We start from the raw sequence: 16,219 nt of genomic DNA, 5'->3' as shown, positions 1-16,219 counted from the left end.
ACGTGGTCAACAAACAGCAGCAACAACATGTTGATGTTCGGATTTCTTACATCGATTAAATGTTTTACACTTTACTTCTTCACTCTTAGGGGTTACAGACAGACAGGTCAGCCAGACAGACGGGTCGGAGAGACAGACGGGTCGGAGAGACAGACGGGTCGGAGAGACAGACGGGTCGGAGAGACAAACGGGTCAGGGAGACAGACGGGTCGGAGAGACAAACGGGTCAGGGAGACAGACGGGTCAGAGACAGACGGGTGAGACAGACAGACGGGTCGGAGAGACAGACGGGTCGGAGAGACAGACGGGTCGGAGAGACAAACGGGTCAGGGAGACAGACGGGTCGGAGAGACAGACGGGTCGGAGAGACAGACGGGTGAGACAGACAGACGGGTCGGAGAGACAGACGGGTCGGAGAGACAGACAGGTCAGGCAGACAGACGGGTCGGAGAGATAGACGGGTCGGAGAGACAGACGGGTGAGACAGACAGACGGGTCGGAGAGACAGACGGGTCGGAGAGACAAACGGGTCGGAGAGACAAACGGGTCAGGGAGACAGACGGGTCGGAGAGACAAACGGGTCAGGGAGACAGACGGGTCAGAGACAGACGGGTGAGACAGACAGACGGGTCGGAGAGACAGACGGGTCGGAGAGACAAACGGGTCAGGGAGACAGACGGGTCGGAGAGACAGACGGGTCAGGGAGACAGACGGGTCGGAGAGACAAACGGGTCAGGGAGACAGACGGGTCAGAGAGACAAACGGGTCAGGGAGACAGACGGGTCGGAGAGACAAACGGGTCAGGGAGACAGACGGGTCAGAGACAGACGGGTGAGACAGACAGACGGGTCGGAGAGACAGACGGGTCGGAGAGACAAACGGGTCAGGGAGACAGACGGGTCGGAGAGACAGACGGGTCGGAGAGACAGACGGGTCGGAGAGACAAACGGGTCAGGGAGACAGACGGGTCGGAGAGACAAACGGGTCGGAGAGACAAACGGGTCAGGGAGACAGACGGGTCGGAGAGACAAACGGGTCAGGGAGACAGACGGGTCAGAGACAGACGGGTGAGACAGACAGGCGGGTCGGAGAGACAGGCGGGTCGGAGAGACAAACGGGTCAGGAGACAGGCGGGTCGGAGAGACAGGCGGGTCGGAGAGACAGGCGGGTGAGACAGACAGGCGGGTCGGAGAGACAGGCGGGTCGGAGAGACAGGCGGGTCGGAGAGACAAGCGGGTCAGGAGACAGGCGGGTCGGAGAGACAAACGGGTCAGGGAGACAGGCGGGTCAGAGACAGACGGGTGAGACAGACAGGCGGGTCGGAGAGACAGACGGGTCGGAGAGACAAACGGGTCAGGGAGACAGACGGGTCGGAGAGACAGACGGGTCGGAGAGACAGACGGGTGAGACAGACAGACGGGTCGGAGAGACAGGCGGGTCGGAGAGACAGACAGGTCAGGCAGACAGACGGGTCGGAGAGATAGACGGGTCGGAGAGACAGACGGGTGAGACAGACAGACGGGTCGGAGAGACAGACGGGTCGGAGAGACAAACGGGTCGGAGAGACAAACGGGTCAGGGAGACAGACGGGTCGGAGAGACAAACGGGTCAGGGAGACAGACGGGTCAGAGACAGACGGGTGAGACAGACAGACGGGTCGGAGAGACAGACGGGTCGGAGAGACAAACGGGTCAGGGAGACAGACGGGTCGGAGAGACAGACGGGTCGGAGAGACAGACGGGTGAGACAGACAGACGGGTCGGAGAGACAGACGGGTCGGAGAGACAGACAGGTCAGGCAGACAGACGGGTCGGAGAGACAGACGGGTCGGAGAGACAGACGGGTGAGACAGACAGACGGGTCGGAGAGACAGACGGGTCGGAGAGACAGACGGGTGAGACAGACAGACGGGTCGGAGAGACAGACGGGTCGGAGAGACAAACGGGTCAGGGAGACAGACGGGTCGGAGAGACAAACGGGTCAGAGACAGACGGGTCGGAGAGACAGACGGGTCAGAGACAGACGGGTGAGACAGACAGACGGGTCGGAGAGACAGACGGGTGAGACAGACAGACGGGTCGGAGAGACAGACGGGTCAGGGAGACAGACGGGTCAGAGACAGACGGGTGAGACAGACAGACGGGTCGGAGAGACAGACGGGTCAGGGAGACAGACGGGTCAGGGAGACAGACGGGTCAGAGACAGACGGGTGAGACAGACAGACGGGTCGGAGAGACAGACGGGTCAGGGAGACAGACGGGTCAGAGACAGACGGGTGAGACAGACAGACGGGTCGGAGAGACAGACGGGTCGGAGAGACAAACGGGTCAGGGAGACAGACGGGTCGGAGAGACAGACGGGTGAGACAGACAGACGGGTCAGAGAGACAGACGGGTCGGAGAGACAGACAGGTCAGGCAGACAGACGGGTCGGAGAGATAGACGGGTCGGAGAGACAGACGGGTGAGACAGACAGACGGGTCGGAGAGACAGACGGGTCGGAGAGACAAACGGGTCAGGGAGACAGACGGGTCGGAGAGACAAACGGGTCAGGGAGACAGACGGGTCGGAGAGACAGACGGGTCGGAGAGATAGACGGGTCGGAGAGACAAACGGGTCAGAGACAGACGGGTCGGAGAGACAGACGGGTGAGACAGACAGACGGGTCGGAGAGACAGACGGGTCGGAGAGACAGACAGGTCAGGCAGACAGACGGGTCGGAGAGATAGACGGGTCGGAGAGACAGACGGGTGAGACAGACAGACGGGTCGGAGAGACAGACGGGTCGGAGAGACAAACGGGTCAGGGAGACAGACGGGTCGGAGAGACAGACGGGTGAGACAGACAGACGGGTCGGAGAGACAGACGGGTCGGAGAGACAGACAGGTCAGGCAGACAGACGGGTCGGAGAGATAGACGGGTCGGAGAGACAGACGGGTGAGACAGACAGACGGGTCGGAGAGACAGACGGGTCGGAGAGACAAACGGTCAGGGAGACAGACGGGTCGGAGAGACAAACGGGTCAGAGACAGACGGGTCGGAGAGACAGACGGGTCAGAGACAGACGGGTGAGACAGACAGACGGGTCGGAGAGACAGACGGGTCAGGGAGACAGACGGGTCAGAGACAGACGGGTGAGACAGACAGACGGGTCGGAGAGACAGACGGGTCAGGGAGACAGACGGGTGAGACAGACAGACGGGTCGGAGAGACAGACGGGTCAGAGAGACAAACGGGTCAGGGAGACAGACAGACAGGTCAGGGAGACAGACGGGTCAGAGAGACAGACGGGTCAGAGAGACAGACAGACAGGTCAGGGAGACAGACAGGTCAGGGAGACAGACGGGTCAGAGAGACAGACGGGTCAGAGAGACAGACGGGTCAGAGAGACAGACGGGTCAGAGAGACAGACAGGCTGCTGCTTTGATTCTAGTTTTTATTTGAACAAGAAGTTTCTCATTTTAAATCATTAAAGCAGCTGAACCTCATTCGCCTCCTTAAATCTGCCTTTTTACCAATGGATTCCTTGAAGAAGTTCCAGGAGTGCTTGAAGTCAGGGGTCCTTGAGGGGGTTTCAAAAGTACTTTGGGAGCTTTTATGGGTCCTTGAGGACGTGCTAACGGTTCATGAGGAGGTTCCTTGAGCAAATTCAAGGAGTCCTTGAGGAGGCTATGGCGTCCTGGAGGTTCGGAGCGCCTTGAGGAGGTTCCAGGGGCCCTTGAATAGGTTTTGGGGTCCTTGAGGAGGTTCCAGGGGACCTTGAAGAGGTTTGGGGGTCCTTGAGGTGGTTCCAGGGGCCCTTGAATAGGTTTGGGGGTCCTGGAGGAGGTTCCAGGGGCCCTTGAACAGGTTTGGGGTCCTGGAGGAGGTTCCAGGGGCCCTTGAACAGGTTTGGGGGTCCTTGAGGAGGGTCCAGGGGACCTTGAACAGGTTTGGGGTCCTGGAGGAGGTTCCAGGGGCCCTTGGACAGGTTTGGGGGTCCTTGAGGAGGGTCCAGGGGACCTTGAACAGGTTTGGGGGTCCTTGAGGAGGGTCCAGGGGCCCTTGAATAGGTTTGGGGTCCTGGAGGAGGTTCCAGGGGCCCTTGAATAGGTTTGGGGTCCTGGAGGAGGTTCCAGGGGACCTTGAACAGGTTTGGGGGTCCTTGAGGAGGTTCCAGGGGACCTTGAACAGGTTTGGGGTCCTGGAGGAGGGTCCAGGGGCCCTTGAACAGGTTTGGGGTCCTGGAGGAGGTTCCAGGGGACCTTGAACAGGTTTGGGGGTCCTTGAGGAGGTTCCAGGGGACCTTGAACAGGTTTGGGGTCCTGGAGGAGGGTCCAGGGGCCCTTGAACAGGTTTGGGGTCCTGGAGGAGGTTCCAGGGGACCTTGAACAGGTTTGGGGTCCTGGAGGAGGGTCCAGGGGCCCTTGAACAGGTTTGGGGTCCTGGAGGAGGTTCCAGGGGACCTTGAACAGGTTTGGGGTCCTGGAGGAGGGTCCAGGGGCCCTTGAACAGGTTTGGGGTCCTGGAGGAGGTTCCAGGGGCCCTTGAACAGGTTTGGGGTCCTTGAGGAGGGTCCAGGGGCCCTTGAACAGGTTTGGGGTCCTGGAGGAGACGATTGCTGGAGGCCGACCTGAGGAAACACCTGGACACACAGCAGCCAGGTGACACGCCTCGACACGTTCTTCTTCTGTTGTAGATTTTCAGGCGTCACAGTCGACAAACAGCAGATTCCTCACAGCCGGAGGAGCGCGACGACAACCACGCAGACGTCTTCACCGTCTTCACCGTCAGCACCATCCTCATCCTCATCCTCATCCTCATCGTCGTCACACAGAGGAAACCTTCCCCTCACTCTGACCTCTGACCTCTGACCTCCGACCTCCGACCTCTGACCTCTCTCGCCTGGACGCATCCTTGCGAGGCAGCCGGCTCCGTGTTCCGTCATGTGACGGGTTAGCAACAGGCTCTGAGCTCAGCCAATCGGACGTGCGGACTCCCGGTAACCACGGAGACGGGATGCGAGGAATGTGCTGACAGTAAACATGACCTCACTCGGGGTCAAAGGTCAGCAGAGAGCTGCTGATTCACAGAGACGTGCTGCGTTTGTTCTTCTTCTGTGGTGGTGACCTGCCGCAGGTCAAAGGTCAGCGCTCCGACTTTAAACTCAGACGCAGTCGCTCTGCACCGCACGTCTGAAGGAGCTCCCTCGGTCCTTGAAGAGATTCAAGAAGTCCTTGAAAATATTCCAGGGGTTCTTGAAGAACTCCCAGGAGTTTCCAGGGGTCCTCGAAGAGTTTCCAGAACCAGCTGTGATCAGTTGGGTCAAACATCATAAAGTCTCACGTGTCGGCTGACCTCTGACCTCTGTGACCTCTGACCTCAGCGACCTCGCCCACAGCTCTCAGCTGATTGGTCCGTTTCCAGCTCTCAGTGTTCAGGCTGTTTATTTGACAGATCTGAGATCAGCCGTCAGTCCGAAGCTGACGGCTCCTCGGAGGATCGAGAATCAACAGGAAGCAAAGGATGATGGGAAATGTCTGCTGTTATTCACATAAACATTCGAAGTTCGACGGAAGAATTAAAACACCAGAAACTTCAGTGAACTTCTGCACAGCCGAGAGACGGACTGTCGCCGTGTTCTCAGCGTGATCAGAGGAAAGACTGGAACTAAAATTCATGTTTTGTTGCACAGAGTCTGGTCTGAATCCATCCGAGTATTAACAAACATTAACAGACAAACATGATGAATAAAAGTAGGGTGCTGCATATTTCCAGAGGTCCTTGAAGAGGTTTCTTGAGTAAGAGTCTCAGCAGTAACTCGGGGTGGAAACTCTGCTGCAGAAAAACAGACTGTCTGTGACACAGACACGTTTGTACTTGTACACTTGTGAGGACCCTCATTCACATCATACATTCCTCAGCCCGAACTGAAACGAAACCTTAAACACACCTTTGAAGAAGAAAAGAAACCTCAAGTGGTCCTCACAAAGACGTAAATACAAGTGCACACACAGAGGGGGAGGGGGGTCCACAGAGACTCTGAGACCCTGTTTTCTACTTCAGACAAAGAGCTCAGACAGAACTGGAGCTTAAAAACAGACTTTTTTCAGTGGAGTTTGGTAAGAAGGGTTATAAATGAACTGGAGCTTAAAAACAGACTTTTTTCAGTGGAGTTTGGTGAGAAAGGTTATAAATGAACTGGAGTTTTGGAGCATTCTGCTGTGAGAGGTCCTTGAGGAGTTACCAGAGGTCATTAAAGAGGTTCAAATGGTACATGGCAAGGTCCTTGAAAATGTTTCAGACAACACCGAAAAGGTTCTGAGGTCCTTAAGAAGGTGCTAGCTGTCCTTGAAATGGTTCCAGGGGTCCTGGAGGAGGTTCCAGGGGTCCTGGAGTGAGTTATAGCTTGAGGCGTCAGTCAGACAGCTGAGAGCCAATCAGAGGGCAGGATTTAGTGTTTCCTTCAGACTGTGTTTACTCTCTGTTCTCGGGCCCGGAGCTGCTCTGGTTGCCATGGAAACGTCCAGAATGAGGCCTCTGTGTGTCTTAGCTCAGTGTAATCCCTGCTGCAGATCCTTGCCACCGAGCGCGCTCAGACCGACCCTTTTGTCGCCGCGGCATCAGACAGCTCAGCCGCTGATTGTTATTGGACCAGAAGTTCATTTATTTTCTTTAAGTCCTCGGATAACAAGCTGCGGCCTGTCTCCCGCAGACAGAAGACCATTCACAAAAAGCTCGTTTTACCAGCTTTGCCTCTGAACTGTATTTCACCACCAACTTAAAACAGGAACTTAATTCATCTTCTTAATCATTAAACTTAATCATTAAACTTAATCATGAAACTTAATCATGAAACTTAAACATTAAACTTAATCATTAAACTTAATCATGAAACTTAATCATGAAACTTAAACATTAAACTTAATCATGAAACTTAATCATGAAACTTAAACATTAAACTTAATCATGAAACTTAATCATGAAACTTAATCATGAAACTTAAACATTAAACTTAATCATGAAACTTAATCATGAAACTTAATCATTAAACTTAATCATGAAACTTAATCATTAAACTTAATCATTAAACTTAATCATTAAACTTAATCATGAAACTTAAACATTAAACTTAATCATGAAACTTAATCATGAAACTTAATCATTAAACTTAATCATGAAACTTAATCATGAAACTTAATCATGAAACTTAATCATGAAACTTAATCATTAAACTTAATCATGAAACTTAATCATGAAACTTAATCATTAAAATTAATGATTAAACTTAATCATGAAACTTAATCATTAAACTTAATCATTAAACTTAATCATGAAACTTAAACATTAAACTTAATCATGAAACTTAAACATTAAACTTAATCATTAAAATTAATGATTAAACTTAATCATTAAACTTAATCATTAAACTTAATCATTAAACTTAATCATGAAACTTAATCATGAAACTTAATCATGAAACTTAAACATTAAACTTAATCATGAAACTTAAACATTAAACTTAATCATTAAACTTAATCATGAAACTTAAACATTAAACTTAATCATTAAAATTAATGATTAAACTTAATCATGAAACTTAATCATTAAACTTAATCATTAAACTTAATCATTAAACTTAATCATGAAACTTAATCATTAAACTTAATCATGAAACTTAAACATTAAACTTAAACATTAAACTTAATCATTAAACTTAATCATTAAACTTAATCATTTCAACATTTTCTTCGAGGCAGAAAATCAGGAAGTTCTTTTCCCGGTTTGAGTGTTTTTAACACGCTAATGAGACGAAAAGGAACCTAAAAATCCTGATTTTCTGCAAAGAGTTTGGTCCAACAGGAAGCAGAAGTAAACCAAAGGTCCTTGAAGACGTTCCAGGCGGTCCTTGGGAAGCTAACAAGGGTCCCTGAAGGCTTTGAACTCACCTGTCCTCTGTCTGTCCTCTGTCTGTCTGTCTGTCTGTCCTCTGTCTGTCCTCTGTCTGTCCTCTGTCTGTCTGTCTGTCTGTCTGCAGGTGAACTCACCTGTCTGTCTGTCTGTCCTCTGTCTGTCTGTCCTCTGTCTGTCTGTCTGTCCTCTGTCTGTCCTCTGTCTGTCCTCTGTCCTCTGTCTGTCCTCTGTCTGTCTGTCCTCTGTCTGTCTGTCTGTCTGTCCTCTGTCCTCTGTCTGTCCTCTGTCTGTCTGTCTGCAGGTGAGTTCACCTGTCTGTCTGTCCTCTGTCTGTCCTCTGTCTGTCCTCTGGTGTCAGCTTTGCGAGGCAGAGTGGCGCCTCTGTGTGACTCCCAGCTCTGTGATTGAGGACAGGTGATGGTCCCTCAGTGTGTCCTCACACAGGTAAACGCCGTCTTTCATCTCCAGCCAGCTGTGAACGGGGACAGGTAGTCCGTCTTCTTCATCTTGTGAAAACTCCAGTAAGTCGACCCTTTACAGGAAACCTTGGACTCTGTGGTCGGAGCAGCTGCGGAGCTCTGACGTCACTTTCTAGACTCCGTCGTGGTTTGGAAGACATTCAAGGACCCTTGGAGGTTTTCCAGGCTCTTCAAGGAGCTGACACATTAAAGTGTCACGGATCTCTGTCCACATTGTGTTTCTTTTCTTGTTTCTGTCGTCGTTTCCATTCTGGAGTAAATGAAACGGTCAAATCCGCGTTTTTACTTTTAAAGTCTCTGATTGGCTGTTTCTGCTCTGATCACGTGATCGATCACGTGATCGATCACTGAGCAAAAAGAAAACGTTCGCACTGAAACCGGTTTCTTTAAAACTTGAGACTGAAACATAGAAACGATAAACGAGATAAAACGACTAAAAGACGAAAAGAAAAGTGAACAATAAGAATTAATAATTAAATGTGTCCTTGAAAGGTTTTCTGAGGTCCTTGAAAGGTTTTCTGAGGTCCTTGAAAGGTTTTCTGAGGTCCTTGAAGATGTTCCTTGAATTATATTGACTGGTTTATAAATGAACTGACTCATGACGGGAAGCTTCAGTGTGTCTGACTGGAGGTTAAAGGCCGTAGATTCATCAGATTAATATCTGCTGATATTAATATTAATTAATTATTATTAATCTCTCTCTGATTGACGCACAGCGTCCAGCTCAGCAGCCAATCAGCGTTCACCGAGGGACGTGCAGGCGATCGCCCCGCCCACAGCCGGACCTTCCTGTTTCATCTCAGAGGTGATTCTCGCTCGTGTTGTGCGTCTGTTGAAGTCAGTGTCTGTCTGTGATCTGTGTCGAATCGCTCGTGTTGTGGATTTGTTTGCTTTATAAAGTCAGTTTGGCTGACGAGAGATTATTGTCTTCAGCACGATGTCACGCTGTGTATACACATATATATATATATATGTGTATATATTCGTACTTACACTGACGTTGTGTTTGTGTATTTCGTCTGTATTTCGGTGCGGTTAGCGTTAGCGTTAGCGTTAGTCGTCTAAGAGATTCTCAGCTGTAAAGACTTAACGCAGACGACGCTCCGCTGCATCGAACAGATTCAACTGTTTCATCGTTTCACTTCACGTGCACGACATATATTTCGTTAATCCTTTTCATTTGTATTTTGCTGAATATAGAGCCTTTACTCCTTTCTGTTGTTTCAATAAAGTTTTAAACAAAAATGTCACTTGACACAAACTTGAGAGAAAATATAATTTTATTTTATTTTATTTAATTTTTTCTTCATATGCGTTGAATTGTTTCTGTGGATTAATTTGATATTTTTGTGTTCAGCTGAATTAAAAACTCTTTACATTAAAATATTTAATGCAGTTTTAAACTTTAGTTGCAGTTTTGTTTCCAGAGAAACTAAAACAGAAACGTTACAGAAACGTTACAGAAGCGTTACAGAAACTAAAACAGAGCGTTACAGAAGCGTTACAGAAACTAAAACAGAGCGTTACAGAAGCGTTACAGAAACGTTACAGAAACTAAAACAGAGCGTTACAGAAACGTTCTAGAAACGTTCTAGAAACGTTACAGAAACGTTCTAGAAACGTTACAGAAGCGTTACAGAAACGTTACAGAAACTAAAACAGAGCGTTACAGAAGCGTTACAGAAACGTTACTGAAACGTTACAGAAACTAAAACAGAAACGTTAGAGCGTTACAGAAACGTTACAGAAACTAAAACAGAGCGTTACAGAAACGTTCTAGAAACGTTCTAGAAACGTTCTAGAAGCGTTACAGAAGCGTTACAGAAACGTTACAGAAACGTTCTAGAAACGTTACAGAAACGTTACAGAAGCGTTACTGAAACGTTACAGAAACTAAAGCAGAGCGTTACAGAAACGTTCTAGAAACGTTCTAGAAACGTTCTAGAAACGTTACAGAAGCGTTACAGAAACGTTTACAGAAACGTTCTAGAAACGTTACAGAAACGTTACAGAAGCGTTACTGAAACGTTACAGAAGCGTTACAGAAGCGTTACAGAAACATTCTAGAAACGTTACAGAAGCGTTACAGAAGCGTTACTAAAACGTTACAGAAACGCTACAGAAACGTTACAGAAACTAAAACAGAGCGTTACAGAAACGTTACAGAAACGTTCTAGAAACGTTCTAGAAACGCTACAGAAACGTTCCAGAAGCGTTACTGAAGCGTTACAGAAGCGCTACAGAAACGTTACAGAAACGTTACAGAAACGCTACAGAAACGTTACAGAAGCGTTACAGAAGCGTTACAGAAACGCTACAGAAGCGTTACAGAAACGTTACAGAAACGCTACAGAAACGTTACAGAAATGCTACAGAAACGTTACAGAAACTAAAACAGAAACGTTATAGAAACGTTACAGAAGCGTTACAGAAACGTTACAGAAACTAAAACAGAAACGTTATAGAAACGTTACAGAAGCGTTACAGAAACGTTACAGAAACTAAAACAGAAGCGTTACAGAAACGTTACAGAAACTAAAACAGAAACGTTACAGAAACGTTACAGAAACGTTTTACACAAACACGAAGTGAACAGCGACTGAAATATTCACAGAATATGAAATCAGACATGTTTACAGGTTCGTTTCCTCGTTTCTTCTTCTGCGGCGCCGTGTTTGTCTTCTTCTGCGGTTTCGTGTGGCGGTGACTCAGTGAAGTGTGTTTTTGCGGGATCGGTTTACACTTTTTATGTCCGCGGAGCCTCAACGATCCGCATCGCAGAAATCCGCCGATGAAACAGAAGGTTCTGAGAGTCCGAGAGGCCCGAGGGTTCAGGGTCGCACCCGGGCGGTCCGACGCTGCGACCGAAGTCTCCGGTCAGTCGACCAGGACCATCAAGGTCCCAGCTGACGAGGATCGCAGCTGCCAGGCGCAGGTAGAAGAAGTGTTTAAGTACTAAGAAAAGTTCACCTGCCACGCAAGGCAGGGTTAAGCGTGCTGAGCGAGCTGCTGGGCGGCTTCGCTGCTTCTAGGAGCAACTAGGTGAAGCATTAAGTCCTGAAGCGTTCGGGACGCTGCTGTCCATTGCCACCGCCGAGTACTCGGTCTCGGAGGCGTGCGAGCCGTCGATGAGCCTGGCGAGCCCCGTCTTGGTGGAGTACTTGAAGATGAAGGCCTTCATGAGGTCATAGCGGTAGTTCCTGTTCAGGAAGTTGTACAGGACGGGGTTGATGCAGCAGTGGACCAGCGAGAAGCACTGCGTCAGGTGCAGCGCCACGTCCAGGAAGTTCTCCAGCCGGCAGCTGAAGGGCAGGACGTTGAGCAGCGCCAGCGTGTCCAGCAGGAGGGCGGCGTGGAACGGCAGCCAGCAGACCAGGAAGACCACGATGTAGGTGAGGATGATCCGCCGGCTGATGCGCCGCTCCTGGTCCGAGCCGGGAGGGATCGCCGCCGCCAGGAGCAGGTAGAAGACGGCGATGACGGGGAAAGGGATGGCGAAGCCGAGCACGAAGAAGCTCAGCTGGACGCCCACCATCCAGTCCCGAGGGTTGGCGGACGGGTACACCGGCTGACACACGGCGCCGTCGTGGCGCGAAGACTTGACCGCCTGCAGGAAGTAGGTGTCGGGGACGGAGGCCGCCAGCGCCAGCAGCCAAACCAGGATGCAGATCAGCCGTCGCACCACCTTCTTCCTGCGGCTGTCGGGGGCGTTGGCAAACAGCGTGACGGACAGGTAGCGGTCGACGCTCATGCAGGTGAGGAAGAAGATGCTGCTGAAGAGGTTGACGCTGAAGACCAGGTGGGTGAGTTTACAGACGGCCTCTCCGAACGGCCAGCGACCGCCCTGCAGCAGCGAGGTCACCCACACCGGCAGCGTGGCCACGACGCACAGGTCGGCCACGGACAGGTTCAGGACGTACAGGTGCGTCTCGTAGCGGTTCCAGTCGGCTCGCAGGTTGACCCAGACCACCAGGACGTTGCCGGCGAGGCCCGCCAGGAAGATGAAGACGTAGAGGACGGAAAGGACGTGGAGGAGGGCGGCGTGGCTGACGGCGCCCGAACACAGCAGAGTCTCCACGTGGGACAGGTTGTGGTGGTCGGCGGCGGTCAGGTTTAGCTCCTCCCACAGCTCCATGAGCTCGGTGAGGTCATTGGCGCTCAGACTCATGACTGCGAGGTCGACTTCACACCTGGAAGACAGGAAGAGACGGATCACGACCCGCAGGATTAAAGTCTGAATACAAGCGATGACCTCAGTAATGGTGACGCATTATTACATCACTTCCTGTATTTTAAAGTTGTGACGTCTTGTTTTGGACTCTTCAGCTAAAAACAAACAGCAGGAAAAACTTTAAGAAAAATCTAATAAAATTTAGATCAACGTGCAAATAACGACCGGCCAGACTCTATTGAAATTTCAGCTGAATTAAAGATGGCTGGCCTGTCGACACACAGAAGCAGGGTGTTAAACACGAGTTCAGGCCGCAAAGATCAAACGCGATGCGCGCTGTGATTCGGCTCTCGTTAAACGCACGCCATCGCGTTCGGAAGCTCGCTCCTGACCGAAAACGCCATCAAAGTCACGAAAGAAACTCAAAAGTCTGACGAACTTTTCAACTCAGAAATACAAGATTGTCAGTCAGAATTCTGACCTATTATGTACCTTTGGACCTACATGTATATCTGGACAGCTGCTCTGATTATTGATTATTGATTATATTATTACACTGTATCATTATACTGTATCATCATCATCATCATCAATGATGTAAACACACTTTCTGATTATATTACATTAAAAACTACTTCCTGAATAAATTATAGTGAAACACATTGATCAGGCATTTTATTTAGCCAACGATTGATTGTTTATCTCTGAACAGATTAATGCTGTTGGACTATTGATTATAGTGACACACACACAAACACACACACAGAGAGACACACACACACACAGACACACACACACACACACACACACACACACACACACAGAGAGACACACACACAGAGACACACACACACACACACACACACAGAGACACACACACACACACACACACACACAGAGACACACACACACACACACACACACACACACACACACACACACACACACACACACACACACAGAGACACACACACACACAGACACACACACACACACACACACACACACACACACACAGACACACACACACACACACACAGAGACACACACACACACACACACACACAGAGACACACACACACACACACACACACACACACACACACACACACACACACACACACACACACACACACACACACACACACACACAGAGACACACACAGACACACACACACACACACACACACACACACACACACACACACACACACACACACACACACACACACACACACACACACACACACACACACAGAGACACACACAGACCACACACACACACACACACACACACACACACACACACAGACCACACACACACACACACACACAGAGACACACACAGACCACACACACACACACACACACACACACAGACCACACACACACACACACACAGACACACACACACACAGAGACACACACACACACAGACACACACACACACACACACACACACACACACACACAAACACACACACACACAGAGACACACACACACACACACACACACACACACACACACACTCGGTCAGGGCGTCAGGTAACGAGCTCGCGCTGCTCTCACGCACAGTGGAACCGGAAGTCCCGTCAGTGTTGAACCCAGTTCGCCTGATGATCCAGCTGGGCGGCTCCTGAACGCACCACCAAAACACTATAAACCACTAAAAGGGCCATAAAGTACCGCGAAGGACTCGCCGAACTCCTTTGGAAAATCTCTGGATTTAAGGATTCTTATCTCATTCACAAACGTCAACACGTGACAACACAGAAACGAAGACGCTGAAGAACAAACGCGACTCGGTCTTCAGTTCGGTTCACGTTTCATTCACCATGAAGAGACGTTTGTACAAAAGATGGAACTTATAGAACCAGGTTCAACACGATCCCCGCCGTGGGCTGCTGGAAGCGCCGTGAATCAGCTCTTAGAAGCTGGGCGCCTGGTGCAGCGCGTTCTGCTGACAACACCTGAGCACACTGATGCTCAAAGCGAGTCTGGGTTGATGTGTTTACTGAACGAATAGGGTGAAGTACAGTGACCTGAACTATTATCGATATTATAACTCGATGTTCCGCACCGGCACGGGACTCCGGGGCAGAAAACGCCACTTTTTGGATCCGTTTGGAGGATTTGCTGCAACATTCTTGCACGGGAAGTTCAGAGGACCACAAACCAATAAAGCTGAGATTTCTCTAAAATTAAGCGATGTTTGGTAGAAGACTGGCCCGCCGAACACACCGCAGGGCGTTCATGGTTATTAATAACCTTTAATTAATAATATTTAGTACGTACATTTACCTTTATGTGCCAACTTCAACAACGGCACATTTTCAAAGGGAGTCTGGCTTCAAGTCTTTTAACTGCGACAGAACCGAACCAGTCGCGTGCCAGCTGGTTTTCGGTCACTGGAGTATTTGACGCGGACTGGCAGGTCTGGGATTGAGACCTTGGTGGCTCGGTGGCAAACGGAAGCGGTTTCTGACGCCTCTGTTACCTCTGAAGACACACACGATGCTCGCAGCAGCAGCCAGGACTTGCGGGCTTCAGGTCTCCGGATGTAGTCCGCTATGAAGAGCCGAACACTTTAACGCCCAGCAGCAGCTACGGAGCTCATGTCAGAGTCGGGCTCCACAGTGCGAACATGCGCCTGAGAGCCGAAGCTTCTAAAATAAGCCTTTTGTGAAGGGAGTCTGGGTCGGAGCGAACCGGGTCCACCTGCGGAAACATAAGATGGAGTCCGAAGTACTTACAGGACAGTTCGGTCCGGCTCCGCTGCTTCCTCCCGGCTCGGTCCGGGTCCTGAGGCGGGTTCAGTCCAGTTCCCCCTGCAGAGTGACCGAGCCCCCCTGTGTCTGCAGTTTAAGAAGAGAAGAAGAAACGCCCCCGGGGGGGGCGGGGGGGGCTTCAGCTGCGGGACAACACCGCTGGAGGAGGTGCGGGTTTCCATTTCAGAAGAAAAGCGTCACAGAGGCGCGACGACCAGATCCAGGAGGTAGGAGGTCCCGGGAGGGTCCGGGACGCTCCGGGAGGCTCCGGGAGGCCCCGGGAGGGTCCGGGACGCCCCGGGAGGCTCCGGGAGGCCCCGGGAGGGTCCAGGAGGGTCCAGGAGGGTCCAGGAGGGTCCCATTCAGAAGGATAACGCGACTGTTAAAGACAAGATATAAACAAACTATACATACAAATATAGGGTTAGGGTTAATTAATAATTAAAAATTAATATAATTATCAATAATATTTAATAATATTCAATAATAATAATTAATAATAATAATAATTAATAATAATTAGTATTAATAATACTACTAATAATAAGCAAGTAAAGCGTGACATCAGTCTAAAAGAGTAAATTAAATTAAAAATGGAAACAAATATCAGATGAAACTGAAGGAATTTATGAATCTATAAATTAACGTGTTTGTAAACTTTCTCGGGTTTTAAATAAAGTTGTGACGTTTAACTCAGTCCGCCGGCTTCTTCTTCTCTCCTCACGCTTCTCTTCTTCTTCTCCGGTCCGTTTCTCACAAAGCCTGAGGACTCTCCGTGCGCATGCGCCGCGTTGCTACGCTCCGCTGCACAGAAACACAGAAGAAGAAAAGCGGCGGATCCAGGTCTGCGCGCAGGTCTGATCTGGACTCTGGTGCTTCTGTGTTTTTGAGCCGGTATTTTTAGGATC

At 50.0% G+C, this 16,219-nt stretch overlaps 3 protein-coding genes across 5 annotated transcripts in view; 2 read left to right on the top strand and 1 right to left on the bottom strand.

The window, feature by feature from the left end:
- Nucleotides 1–16,219, top strand: part of LOC122871907 (NLR family CARD domain-containing protein 3-like) — a 752,187-nt gene that overhangs the window by 430,549 nt on the left and 305,419 nt on the right.
- On the bottom strand, nucleotides 9,634–15,722 carry LOC122871948 (atypical chemokine receptor 3-like). The gene is made up of 2 exons (XM_044187581.1): nucleotides 15,297–15,722; nucleotides 9,634–12,561 (listed from the first exon to the last, which is right to left on the bottom strand). The coding sequence occupies exons 1-2, from the start codon at nucleotides 15,491–15,493 to the stop codon at nucleotides 11,400–11,402; spliced, it is 1,359 nt and encodes a 452-aa protein (XP_044043516.1). The 5' UTR covers nucleotides 15,494–15,722; the 3' UTR covers nucleotides 9,634–11,399.
- The window catches only part of iqca1 (IQ motif containing with AAA domain 1), a 15,336-nt gene continuing 15,019 nt past the window's right edge, over nucleotides 15,903–16,219 (top strand). For 2 of the 4 annotated variants that reach the window (XM_044187517.1, XM_044187515.1), the window contains exon 1: nucleotides 15,905–16,219. This exon is cut by the window's right edge and continues 57 nt beyond it. The gene's annotated coding sequence lies outside the window, so the exon portion shown is untranslated. The other 2 variants (XM_044187516.1, XM_044187520.1) reach the window with 2 other exon arrangements.

Source organism: Siniperca chuatsi, linkage group LG24 (assembly GCF_020085105.1).
Source record: "Siniperca chuatsi isolate FFG_IHB_CAS linkage group LG24, ASM2008510v1, whole genome shotgun sequence".
NCBI lineage: Eukaryota > Metazoa > Chordata > Actinopteri > Centrarchiformes > Sinipercidae > Siniperca > Siniperca chuatsi.
This window is presented reverse-complemented; position numbering and strand designations above follow the sequence as displayed.

Coding starts and splice junctions, on each gene's coding strand:
- LOC122871948 (XM_044187581.1), bottom strand. CDS start 15,493: ATGGAAACCCGCACCTCCTCCAGCGGTGTTGTCCCGCAGCTGAAGCCC. Junction 12,562..15,296: donor GAGCCGGACCGAACTGTCCT/GTAAGTACTTCG, acceptor CCTGTCTTCCAG/GTGTGAAGTCGACCTCGCAG.